At 48.6% G+C, this 13,689-nt stretch overlaps 1 protein-coding gene and 1 pseudogene across 2 annotated transcripts; both read left to right on the top strand.

Moving 5' to 3' along the window:
- Positions 1-4,234: 4,234 nt before the first annotated feature.
- Positions 4,235-8,429, top strand: LOC127343978 (pentatricopeptide repeat-containing protein At2g33760). 2 transcript variants are annotated; one of them, XR_011755832.1, is made up of 3 exons: positions 4,235-6,814; positions 6,979-7,017; positions 8,267-8,429. XR_011755832.1 is itself a non-coding variant. In XM_051370196.1 (2 exons), exon 1 carries the CDS (start codon positions 4,275-4,277, stop codon positions 6,054-6,056), a length of 1,782 nt encoding a protein of 593 aa, XP_051226156.1. In that variant the 5' UTR covers positions 4,235-4,274; the 3' UTR covers positions 6,057-6,077; positions 6,640-6,902. The 2 variants fall into 2 exon arrangements, 1 of the variants encoding a protein (XP_051226156.1); XM_051370196.1 differs by lacking the exons at positions 6,979-7,017; positions 8,267-8,429 and having other exon boundaries at positions 4,235-6,077; positions 6,640-6,902.
- A 93-nt stretch (positions 8,430-8,522) lies between these two features.
- LOC127339921 (glycerophosphodiester phosphodiesterase GDPDL4-like) lies at positions 8,523-11,626 on the top strand (annotated as a pseudogene).
- The last annotated feature ends 2,063 nt before the right edge of the window (positions 11,627-13,689 follow it).

Below are 13,689 nucleotides of genomic sequence, written 5' to 3'. Positions count from 1 at the left end.
GCTAGCCCTAGATAGGATGTTCCGAGGATCAACCTCGTGTTGGTTTTTAGGCCTTGTCTAGGACTGGCTTACGATCACCGTGCGTGACCGCGAGGCCCAATCGTGAGTAGGATGATCCGATTATGAGGTGAAAACCCTAAATCGTCGTAGATCGTTTTAGCTTTATCTTGATCAAGCAGGACCACCATATATTCGTGCACCTCGTACGAATCATGGGTGGATCGGCTCCTTGAGCCGATTCACAGGATAACCTGAGAGCCGATCGAGGCTCGTATTTAATGTTTACGTGTATGCCATGCAGGGAACTAAGCGAGGCATCTCCATCACCTTCCTGACCAGGTATAGGTCAGGTGGCACGCCCTTGCACCAGCATCGGACGTGTGTACCAGAGGCTTTGCGAGCCGTCGCTCGGAGGGACCAGGGCCAGCCGCAACCCTAAGTTGTTCCCGGCTCTACTGTGTTGCCCGTCGCTGCTCGCCGGTGGGTTTTGACCGCAACAGGGAGACAACCCATTATTTTACTTCTGCACTTTTGTTTTATATTTGAGTCTTGGAAGTTGTTACTACTGTAGCAACCTCTCCTTATCTTTATTTTATTGCATTGTTGTGCCAAGTAAAGTCTTTGATAGTAAAGTCAATACTAGATTTGGATTACTGCGCAGAAACAGATTTCTTGCTGTCACGAATTTGGGAATAGTTCTCTGTAGTTAACTCAGAAAAATTTGCCAATTTACGTGCGTGATCCTCAGATATTTACGCAACTTTCATTCAATTTGGGCATTTTCATCTGAGCAAGTCTGGTGCCTCAAAAAAATTCGTCTTTACGGACTGTTCTGTTTTGACAGATTCTGACTTTTATTTCGCATTGCCTGTTTTGCTATGTTTGATGGATTTCTTTGTTCCATTAACTTTCAGTAGCTTTGTGCAATGTCCAGAAGTGTTAAGAATGATTATGTCACCTCTGAATATATGAATTATGCACTGACCCTCTAATGAGTTTGTTTTAAGTTTGGTGTGGATGAAGTTTTCAAGGGTCAAGAGAGGAGGATGATACAATATGATCAAGATCATCTATTTGTAATGCTACATGTTGTGTTTGTTGGGATCCGATGAATATTGAATACTATGTCAAGTTGATTATCAATCTATCATATATGTTGTTTATGTTCTTGCATGCTCTCCGTTGCTAGTAGAGGTTCTGGCCAAGTTGATACTTGTGACTCCAAGAGGGAGTATTTATGCTCGATAGTGGGTTCATGCCTCCATTAAATCTGCAGGACGATGTGAGAAAGTTCTAAGGTTGTGGATGTGCTGTTGCTACTAGGGATAAAACATCGATGCTTTGTCTAAGGATATTTGTGTTGATTACATTACGCACCATACTTAATGCAATTGTCTGTTGTTTACAACTTAATACCGGAAGGGGTTCGGATGATAACCTGAAAGTGGACTTTTTAGGCATAGATGCATGCTGGATAGCGGTCTATGTACTTTGTCGTAATGCCCTGATTAAATCTCATAGTACTCATCATGATATATGTATGTGCATTGTTATGCCTTCTTTATTTGTCAATTGCCCAACTGTAATTTGTTCACCCAACATCTGTTTATCTTATGGGAGAGACACCACTAGTGAACTGTGGACCCCGGTCCTATTCTTTACATCTGAAATACAATCTACTGCAATTGTTCTTTACTGTTCTTCGCAAACAAACATCATCATCCACACTATACATCTAATCCTTTGTTTACAGCAAGCCGGTGAGATTGACAACCTCACTGTTACGTTGGGGCAAAATCGTGATTGTGTTGTGCAGGTTCCACGTTGGCGCCAGAATCCCTGGTGTTGCGCCGCACTACACTCCGCCACCAACAACCTTCAACGTGCTTCTTGGCTCCTACTGGTTCGATAACCTTGGTTTCTTACTGAGGGAAAACTTACTGCTGTGCACATCACACCTTCCTCTTGGGGTTCCCAACGGTCGTGTGTCTCACGCGCATCATTATCCTTTCCATGAGGCCGGCTTGGAATATCTCCGAGATTTTCCTCTCTCCACGAGGGCATATGCATGTTCATCAAATCTTAAAGTTATACAAGTATACAAGGTTACCAACTAAAATAGAACATGCCAAGATTAGTCGGGGAAATACCTTCAAACATGCATTGTTAAGGAATATGTCCTTAACAACCGCAACTCCTCTGGCCCACATCTTGATCTTCATCATCTTCCACAGCCGGCTGTCAAGGTCAGCCGGGGCTTGGTTGTCTTCAGATGCCCAGAGAGGGTCGTTCCTCTCTTCGGTTCTCTCGTAGAGTAGGCACTCCCAGTTGTAATGGAACGACTGGATCCTCTTAGAGAACCAACAATCAACTAGTTCGATACCGTCTAGGCCTTTATCCTTCGGCTTGGCAATCCGTCTAGCAAGAAGGCGGATCTCATCGGTGATATTGCTCTCCTTTTGGGTGGACCAGCTTGAATGGGTCACAGATGGGCCGGCAATGAAGGCATGGATACCATAGTCCTTACTTGGGATGAGTTCGTCCTTCAAATAGAAGAAGGACCGACCCCAAGACTTAACCGACTCGTGTCTGGGTACTTCGGGGTACTTGCGGTTCGCAGATCTTAAAACTAATACTACCGCAAGTAGCCATCATTCCTCCTTTCTCTACTGGAAAACACTTTATTTGATAAAAATAAGAAAACAAGTCTAACTTTGGCTTGATGCCAAGGTACCCTTCGTAGAGGGTGTCGAAGCTGCTAAGGCAAAATATGCTATTATGCGGCAAATTATGGGGCTGGAGGTGGAAGTGATGGAGTACCTCCACGAAGACCTCGTAAGGTGGGATGGAGATACTGCACTCGACGTCGGACTTGATCAGGACCCGCTCCTCGTTTTGCGAACTCTACTGTTCCTCCTTTTCTATGACCCGCCAGCTCCCGGCCTTGAGTAAGCCTTTCTCGTACCAGCCTTGTCCAGTGGCATCATATTCCTCCTCGTCATCTTCTCCCTCGGGATGGGCTTTGGATTTATCCGCCCATTCCTCTTCTCCCCTCTCCTCCGGCAGTGGGGTGCGAGAACTTCCGTCCGCACTCTTCTCCGATGGCAGAGTAGATCCCCTCGCCTCGCCGCTTTCGGACGGTGGCCGCTTCGCCGACTCTGGATCAGCACGACTCGTGAGAGTGATCAGACTAGAAAACAGTTGTCCCCTAATTTTTGTAAAATAAACCCTAAAGAATAAAAAAATACATAACCTATCTATATAACCGCCACCTCGCTGCTGCACTACCGTTACCTCGAGCGTATTGCGCACTCTACCGACGAAGCCGCCGCCGATGCGCAGAGTGCACAGTAGGCTCTAGGACACGGTAGTGCAATGGCGACGTGGCGGTGCTATAGATGGTTATGCACCACAGTATTTTTTATCCTTTAGGCCTTGTTTGGCAAAAGTGTTTTACAGAGTATTTGAGAGTATTTTTTGGAGGGGATTGGGTGAAAACACCCCTACCACCAAAAACACTTTGTTACACCAAAATTCTCTCACTCGTCAATACTCTTCATTGATCTTCTATTTGGAAGGCAGGGATACGAACTTGAATTTCAGCAGACCTTTTTTCACAGTTCAGACAAGTTACGAAGTGAAATCTCTTCGACTTAGAAGTTTATGCTCCAAGAGCAATCACTAGTACTTGATAGATTCAGAAATCAAAGTTGGTAAAGAATCAGCTAAACAAAGAAGCAATTTTCGAGTACTAGTTCAAGTCTGCTAGTGTGACTCATTCGATTGAAAAGTAGAACTCGAATCAGTACTAGCTAAGAAAGTCCAGATCAAGTACAAGATACAGTAGAATCGATTGACTACAGCTAGAATCCGGCGGTGGCCTTCCAGATTGCAGACGGGCCGGAGTGGAGGTCTTCACGGACGCAGATGGGGCGTCGCTCCGAGCGTCAACGTCGCCAACCCAGAAAAACGCGAGGGACCGGGAGCGTCTCGAATACACGTCAATCCGGCGTGTATCGGGGAGTTTTCTGGAGTGGAGCCCCGCGTAAACCGGCTCGCCAAACGGCAAACTCATGATTTCACGTGTAATAGTATTGCGCCGGGATAATACACTGGAAACCTGGCTAATACTCCTGTACCAAACAGGGCCTTAGGGTTTATTCTACAAAAATTAGGGGACAACTGTGTTTTATAGTCTGTTAGGTTTCCTGATTTTCTATCAACAAAAAAAGCTCCCGCAATTGGCTGGCTGTGGTGAGGTGGGTGCGAAGTGCATGAGCTCCCGCCAAAGGAAAATGTCAAATGGCTCCGGCATGGATTCCCAGCACCGCTCTCCGGAATACAGCTCCCTCCTCCTCGCCGGCCCTCGAGCCGGCCCTCTGAAGCAAGCCCACGCGCGCCTCGTCGTCACCGGCCACGGCCGCTCCCTCCCCCTCATCACCAAGCTGGCCACGCTCGCCGTCGCAGCCGGCGCCGCTCCATACGCGCACCTCGTCGCCACCTCCCACCCCGCACCCGATGCATTCCTCTTCTCATCCCTCACGCGCGCGGCCGCGCGCGGCCGCCTCCCCCGCGCCGCCCTCGCGTTCTACCGCCGCCTCCTCTCCGCCGCACTCCCCTTCTCCAGCTTCACCTTCACCGCTGCCGCCAAGGCCTGTGCCGACGTGTCCGCCCTCCGAACCGGCAAGGCCATCCACGCGCACTCCCTCCTCCTCGGATTCGGATCCGACCGTTTCGTGCTGACGTCGCTGGTCGTGCTCTACTCCAAATGCGGCCAGCTAGCTGTTGCACGCAGCCTGTTCGACGCAATTCGTGATAGAAGCGTGGTCGCCTGGAACGCGATGGTTTCTGGGTACGAGCAGAACGGGCTCGCCGAACGGGGGATCGAGGTGTATAAGGAGATGCAGGTGGCCGAAGCGGTGCCGGATTCCATGACATTTGTAGCCACGCTCTCTGCCTGTGCACAGGCTGGTGCGCTGGACTTGGGTCGCGAGGTGGAGAGACATATTGTTTCTGAAAGAATGGACATGAGCGTGTTTCTGGGCTCAGCTCTCGTGAACATGTATGCCAGGTGCGGTGTTGTGGACAAGGCTCGCGAGTGGTTCGACATGCTGCAGGAGCGGAACGTGGTTACATGGACTTCCATGATCGCAGGGTACGGAATGCACGGCCATGGCCATGAGGCGATCAAGCTGTTCCGTTTGATGAGACGCGAGGGGCCGCCGCCCAATCATGTCACCTTTATTGCTGTTCTATCTGCATGTGCACACGCTGGGTTGGTTATGGAGGGCCGGGATGCTTTTGCTTGCATGAGGAGGGTCTATGGACTGGTCCCTCGTGTCGAGCACTATTGCTCTATGGTTGATATGTTTGGAAGGGCTGGACTTCTTGACGAAGCAATGCAATTCGTACATGATTATATCCCTGGAGAGCCAGGACCTGAAGTTTGGACAGCAATACTTGGGGCGTGCAAGATGCACAAGAATTTCAATCTCGGGGTGGAAGTGGCTGAGCGATTGATTGCTCTCGAGCCTGAGAATCCATCCTACCATGTTCTGCTTTCTAACATATATGCTCTGTCCGGTAAAATGCACCATGTCGAGAAGGTGAGGAATACCATGATCAAGAGAAGATTGAAGAAGCAGATAGGATTCAGCTTGATTGAGCTCGGAGGTACATCCCATTTGTTTCGAATGGGCGAAAAGTCTCATCGGCAAACTAGAGAGATTTACCACTACTTGGAAGAACTGATCCATAGGATTACTGCTGCTGGCTACATGCCTGAAACTGAGTCAGTGCTGCATGAGCTAGAAGAGGAGGAGAGGGAGGGTGCACTTAGATATCACAGTGAAAAACTGGCAGTAGCATATGGGCTCATGATGAGTTCTGGGAGCACCACTCCCATCAGAGTAATAAAAAACCTGCGGATATGCGGGGATTGCCATCTCGCTATCAAATTTATGTCAGCTGTGGAGAACCGAGAGATCGTTGTCAGGGATAAGCACCGCTTTCACCATTTTAAAGATGGCAAGTGTTCATGTCTGGAATATTGGTGACAAGCTCTCATCTGCTGTTAGGTACACTTTCCTGGTACTAATAGCTATTAACAAAAGAGTTTCTTGGGATCGAACAACTACATTCACATCAACTGGAGTCTTCCAAATAATTCCAGTTGAAGTTGTACTGTCGGAATATAAGCCCCCTGCTGTTTGGTTAAATGTTCAGGAACAGCAAACTTTAGTTACTTTCAGTGTACAAAAAAATTAAGTGATCTCCTCTTACAGTTTGTTTGTGCAACTCAGCATCACAGTTTCTACAGCCAGTTTAATCTGAGCATCTGTCAAAGCAATACACGGTTGAACAACTCAAAAAGCTTACTTGGAAGAGCTAGGAAGACGACAAAGCTTTTGTTCTGTTTTCTTGGTGAAGGCATTGTTGAGCCATCCGCAAATCAGACATATGGCCAATACTGAAAATCTGACATCCATCAAGACTTTTGCTTCTGGGATACTAGTCCCCAAAAACTACATCTGGCCTGTCAGGGTCGATAATTATCTGAAACCTTATATTTCAGTCGATGATGATGCTCATAAGGCAGGCTAGAAAGTTATGGTACTGACTTTGCCGATGACTTTGCAGTCAGCTACAAGTACAGATATGATCCGTTAGCAGAATATCTTGGCTTCATCGACAACGGTGCCTTCTGTGTTGATGGTGTCTTTCCCTATCACTTCTCAAGCGGCCATTGGTGACTCCACCTTTTATATTTCTTCACTATGCCGTAAATGTTCCTTCAAGAAACTCAGACACCCAAGTAGGCCACTTGGTCAGGATGATCTGTCATCTAGTATTTACTCTGTTGTAATCAAGAAAAATTCACTTTCTACAATGATATATCTGAACGAGTTGTAATGTATAGTTTGGATCATGGCTTCTCTGGTTTTGACTATTGGGTTGTTTTATGTTTTGTTGCTGCAGGCTGCTTTAGTAACCTGAACAGCACCAAGACAGATCATGGTACGTCTGCTTCCTTCATCTATCCATTATTAGAGCATCTCTAACAGAACCCGTAAACCCCGCCGGAACCGAACTTTTCCGGCGGATTTACGGGTTCGGGCCGAATGTGTCGCAGATCAGTGACCGAAAAGATGGGCCGGCCCGTAAAATAAGTTTAGGGGCCCGAACAAATCTCCGAACGGCCCCTATTAAAAGGGTTCGCGGAGGGGAGTTCGGGTCGCAAACCCTACTCCCCTCCGCCATTCCTCTCCCTCCGCCGCCGCCAAGCACCAACTCCGGCGAGCAATCCAGCGAGCCCCAGGCAGCAATCCACCGGCCGACGGTGGGCGATGGCGTCCCGAGGCGGCTCCGCAGGCCGTGGCGCCGGATTGGGCGGCGGCAACTCGCTGCCGCGTCCACCCGTCTTCCGCACCGACGCGGAGCGGCGCAAATGGAACCGGTCGGAGGGCGCGCGCAAGCGCAGCGCCCGCCGGTGGATGAACTGGGGGCTCACGCCCCCAGGGAAGCTCGCCAGGTACGGCAACGCCGGCGAGGGCTCCTCGTCCGGCCAGTCAAGCCGCGCACCGCGGCTCCCCATCGCGGACAGCAGCGACGACGACGACCTCGTCCCCGCGCGGTCGCCCACCTTCTCCGCCGGGGACTATGTCCACGGCAGCGACGAGGAGGACGCCGTCCTCTCGCAGACCAAGGCCATCAGCGCGGCGGAGGCTCGCCAGCGTTTCCGCCGGGAGGAGGCGGAAGCCGTCCGCCTCGTCCGTGAATACGAGGCAGCCCGCCGGGAGGCCCGCGTCCGCCGCGTCAAGCTCGAAATAGTCGAGCTTGACGCCGACGACGCGTGAAGCTCATCCTCGACAACGTCGGCACCATCTGCCGCCGACACGCTGCGCCACCACCGGCACCGCCGCGCGCGTAGGCCACTTTATAGGCCGCATTTTGCTTAGCTTAAGTAGCGCTCGCCGGTGTACCGGTACTATAGGTTTAATTTTACAAACAATGTATGTTTTGATGCTCAATCGGAGCATCCATTTGACGTCGAACTATGATCATCGCCGAATTTACCCGCACCCTTTCAAATTCTGCTTTTCGGTTCCAGTTTTACGGTTTCTAATCTGCGCCACTGCCAAATTCGCACGAACTATCGTTTTCGGAAGACTGAAAACCACTTTTTCGGTTTCCACTTTTTCGGGCTCTGTTAGAGATGCTCTTAACTCATCAATATAGTACTTTTATTGAACTCCAGCCTTCACAGTTGCATTGCAGGGGTACCTCTAGTTATCTCCCACAATGGTGCTAGTGGTGACTACCCAGACTGCACTGACCTAGCTTATCAAAAGGTGAGGAATACCATGATCAAGAGAAGATCAAAGAAGCAGATAGGATTCAGTTTGACTGAGCTCGGAGGTAAATCCCATTTATTTTGAATGGGCGAAAAGTCTCATCGGCAAACTAGTGAGATTTACCAGTACTTGGAAGAAGTGGTCCGTAGGATTACTGCTGCTGGCTACATGCCTGAAACTGAGTCAGTACTGCATGAGTTAGAAAAGGAGCAGAGGGAGGGTGCACTTAGATATCACAGTGAAAAACTGGCAGTAGCATATGGGCCCATGATGAGTTCTGGGAGCACCACTTCCATCAGAGTAATAAAGAACCTGCGGATATGCGGGGATTGCCATCTCGCCATCAAATTTATGTCAGCTGTGGAGAACCGAGAGATCATTGTCAGGGATAAGCACCGCTTTCACCATTTTAAAGACGGCAAGTGTTCATGTCTGGAATATTGGTGACAAGCTCTCATCTGCTGTTAGATACACTTGTCTGGTACTAATAGCCATTAACAAAATAGTTTCTTGGGATCGAACAACTACATTCACATACACCGGAGTCTTTTCCAAATAATTCGAGTTGAAGTTGTACAGTCAGAATATAAGCCCCCTGCTGTTTTGTTAAATGTTGGAACAGCAAACCTTATACTTGGAAGAGCTAGCAAGACGACAAAGCTTATGCTCCGTTTACTTGATGAAGACATTGTTGAGCCATCTACAAATCAGACATATGGCTAAATACTGAAAATCTTACATCCATCCAGACCTTTGCTTCTGGGATACTAGTTCCCAAAAATTATATCTGGGCTGTTACGGCAGATAATTATCTGAAACCTTATACTTCAGTCGTTGATCATGCTCCTAAGGCAGGCTAGTAATTTATGGTGCTAACTTTGCCGATGACTTTGCGCTCAGCTACAACTACAACTATGATCCATTAGCAGAATATCTTGGCTTCATTGATAACGGTGCCTTCTGTGTTGATGGTGTCTTGATTGATTTGCCTATCACTTCTGAAGCGGCCATTGGTGACTCCACCTTTTATATATATATATATATATTTTTTGCGAGTGACCTTTTATATTTCTTCACTATGCTGTTAATGTTCCTTCAAGAAACTCACACACCCAAGCAGGCCACTTGGTCAGGATGATCTTTCATCTAGTATTAACTCTATTCTAATCAAGAAACAATCCGCTTTTCTACAACGATATATTTGAACGAGTTGTAATATATGGATCATGGCTTCTCTGGTCTTGACTATTGAGTTGTTTTATGTTTTGTTGCTGCAGGCTACTTTAGTAACCTGAACAACACCAAGGCAGATCATGGTACACCTGCTTCCTTTATCTATTCATTATTAACTCGTCAATCTATTACTTTTATTGAACTCCAGCCCTCACATTTACATTTCAGGGGTACCTCTAGTTATCTCCTACAATGGTGCTAGTGGTGAGATTATCCAGACTGCACTGACCTAGCTTATCAAAAGGCAGTGACTGATGGTGCAGATGTCATTGACTGTGTTGTTCAAGTGAGAAAAGATGGCATACCAATATGCATGAGTTCCATTGACCTAAAGGATGTTTCTATTGTTGTAACTTCACAATTTGCTTCTCTGGCGGTTATCATGGAAGATATTAAGCCTGTCGCTGGAGTCTGCACTTGGGAGGATATTGCAAACAACCTGAAGCGTAAGTCCATCTGAACTCCTTTGTGGTAATCAGTTTCTTAGACATTAAGTTATATATGGCTACCCCAACTTGCTTGGGAAAAGGCTTTGATGTTGTTGTATGCCATGCCATTTCATTGTTGTACAAATCAATCATCTGGCGAACAATTCATGATCCATCTATTAAGTTTCTTCCATTGGTCAATCAAATATTTGCATGATTGGCATTTCCATATTCACAGCTATGATATCCAACCCATGGAGCTAGTTCAGCCTATCAAGAAATCCCAGAAACAGGAAGGTATTGCAAATGGAAAAGATTTGTCAAGAATGTATGGGAAGAGGAAGCATGTAGTGCAAACCCATATTTTAGTGATAGTGTATTGACTTTTGGTTTTGGGTGAGGCTTTGATGTACTCATCATATCTCCTGTATATGTTGTTGAGTTGACTAGCAAAAAGACGAGATTATTAATATAAGAAAAACACATTTATTCTGGAGTTGTAACTATAGCTAGTCCATGTGATGCTTACTTCAGTCTTGATTGACCCCCCCCACCCTCCCCCCTCCCCCCTTGGATTTTTGCAGCGTGCTTCATTCATGGCAGAGAAACTTGGGTTTGGTGTGGTTGATGCAGTGATTAAAGCTTTTGATGATTCTGGTTACAGCAAACAGACTGCCCAGAAAGTCATGATTCAGTAAACAAACAGCTCAATTCTAGTGAAGTTCAAGCAGGAAGCCAAGTATAACCTTGTCTACATGATCGACGAAGATGTCAAAGATGCTGCACCATCCTCCGTTGCAGATATCAAACAGTTTGCTGATGCTGTTTCTGTTGGCAACATGTCCATTTAACCATCGACCAACATTTTTTTTGATATACCAGACCACTCATTTTGTGAAGACCTTGCAGAGTCTGCTGGCCTTCCAGTTTATGTTCATCTCCTCATGAACGAGTTCCCTTCTCAACCTTGGGACTTCTTCTCAGACGCAACGGGGCAGATTAATGCCTTTGTGCAGAAAGGGGGAGATGGAGAAGGGGTGGATGGAGACATGGAGTCATCACTGATTTCCCTGGGGCAGCTCACGGATATAAATGTAAGTTCTTGGTAACATTTTCGTGCAGTACACTGGATCCTCTCTTGACAGTATTATTTGCTGGCACTGCATCTTGGATTTTATTTGTGCAGTGAATTCTTGTATGAACCTTAGAAACAACACGCCATATAGCTCCAGCGCGGGACTTGACAAAGCCTTACGTGGTAGAGCCACCCCTACCTCCTGTGAGCAACATATATTATGGGTATTAGAGCTCCCAGAGTTGGCGCCGGCTCTACCAGTAGTTATTCTTTTTGCCACATCTATGTAGCGATTCATTTTCTTGCTTGGGTGTATTTGATTTGGCAATTTGGGTGGTGGATGTTGAACTTGATGATAGCCTGTGGTGGCACTTCTATGGGTTGGTCCCCAGTTAAAAACATTCTGGTAAATATAAATATGTGTTCCGGCAGCCTTCTTCTGTGCTTGCTTTTGGATTCAGACTATTACACTGTGAGATTCCACTGATTTTATTCAGCTCCCAGAAATCTGTTCATTTATCAGTCCTGTAATCTTCTTTTTTTGCGGGCGAACTTTTCCTGTCATGTAATCCGTGCACATTTCTATCTGAAATACACGAGCTGGAAATTATGCCTCAATTCGATTCCACATTCTGAACTTGTGATCCTGAGTTTTATTATCATCCAAATGTAATATGTGAGAAATGAGAATACCACCCTAGGCAGCCGTCCGATCTTCATCCGGCGGCTGATCGGTGTCAATGCCTCTATGCCAATCAGCTTAGACCGGTTAAAGTTCCCAGCCTCCCGAGCCTTGCGTAACTCCCGAGCCTCCCCAGCCCTAAACGCCGCCGCCGCCGCCTTTAGCGCCGCCGGGGCAAAGACCCTCGGGGCGTGGCGGCGGCGGGGGCCCTTCCTCGTCGACGCCTGGTGGACGGCGGCCGGATCCCCTTCCTCGACGCATGGCGGGCGCGCGGATGGGTTGGGCGGCGGCGGCCTGCGCTGCGCCCCCTTCTCCCGTCGGCTCTCCCTCGGCCGGCGCGGTTGGGATGGGCGGCGGCGGCCAGCGCCGCGGCCTCCCTCCTCCCGTCGGCTCTCCGCAGCACTCCGACAGGGGCTGGTGGTGGGCGGCGGCCAGGCTCATGGCCTGCGCCAATTTCCCCCCCGCCTCTCGCAGGTGAGTGGAGGCGATCTCGGGCTTCACCCGCGACACGAGGTCGCCCGGGGCAGCAGCCTTGGGTAAGACGGTGGAGGTGGCCCTCTTCTTCGCCGGAGAGGGTTGGCCTGCGGTTGGTGGTGGTGGATCTATCGATCTATCACCGCGTTCCGGCGGCAAGATGGAGATGCTTGGAAGCCGGCGACGGAGTCGCCGGTGGAGGGTTGGAGTGGCCAGCCCAGGATGGTCGCCGACGTGGGGGTCCGACCTGAATAAAGGCGGTGGTCCTAGGGTCTCTCTTGCGTGAAGAGGAAGACCTACCGGAGGCCTGGACTCGTGATCTAGCCGGAGTGTTGAGTTCCGGAAGGCTCCGCCGGCGAATGTAACAGTGCTTTTTGCCTGGAGTTCGCTGGATCGGTGGTATTCGGTCGTGCGCACCCATGCTTTTATTCCGACCGATTGGTTCTGGAGGGAGCGGCGCGAAGCTCTTTTTCTGTGTTGACATCAAGTGAGTATGGATCCATGATGAAAGTCGGAAGAAGAGAGGTTCATGAAGGCCGGAGGGGAGGACTAGCTAAGGGAGGTTCAAGTCTCCGCGTTGTTGAGGGACTTGCTTGGTGTTCCGGGCTTCACAGCAGCGGTATGAAAGTGGGGGCGACAACACAGGTGAAGTTCAGAGTCCTATCTTTCAGGGTGAAAACCTAAGGTCTGGCCTTAACTGGTTGTGCCTGGCAATGACCTTATTGAAGGCATTGTTTTGAGAGCGGGGACTATCTTCAGGGTGAAAACCTAAGATCGTTGATCGGGCGACGATAGTGTTCGCGCACTGTTCCCTTCTTGGAGGCGTCGTTTTTGGAGATTCTGTATTTCAGGTGTTGTCTTGGCGGTGGATGTATTGCTGTTGTTAGGCCCGAGATACGAGACTTTTGTTTCTTAGTTTTTTTTTTTTTTTTAGCTGTGTGCATCTGTAGTGCTATTAGGGTGGTGCGTTGTTGCAGAGGCTGGGTGTAATTGGTATCGTTTTGATATTAATATATTCCCTTTATCGAAAAAAAAATGCCAATCAGCTCTTTGTGTGGCTGCGAACTGAATCGAGAGCTACTACACGGAGCGGGAGCTGGGCGTCGGCAGCTCGCCGTGTTCCCTCGCGGAGTCACGGTGGCGCTCGGAATCATTGCACTTCAAGCAAAGTCGTGCAGAAATCACTACTCCAAGAGTAGATAGTTCTCCATCAGTAGTACGTACTTCTCTTCAACTCGGAATCTGTTTCTCTTCCAAAGCATACGAACCGAGTCGACCTCTGGCGTGTTATGCGTGTTTCATGCACCGACTCGGAACGGTAGATCTCTCGACCAGTAGTATATAAGTGCAGCCACTCACCGTGTACTCTTCACAAATCATCGAGCTAGATAATCAGTCCACCACATACGAAAGAACCAAATACGAGCAAGCCAACGACGCGAA

This window comes from Lolium perenne, chromosome 3, assembly GCF_019359855.2.
Source record: "Lolium perenne isolate Kyuss_39 chromosome 3, Kyuss_2.0, whole genome shotgun sequence".
In the NCBI taxonomy this organism is placed as follows: Eukaryota; Viridiplantae; Streptophyta; class Magnoliopsida; order Poales; family Poaceae; genus Lolium; species Lolium perenne.
This window is presented reverse-complemented; position numbering and strand designations above follow the sequence as displayed.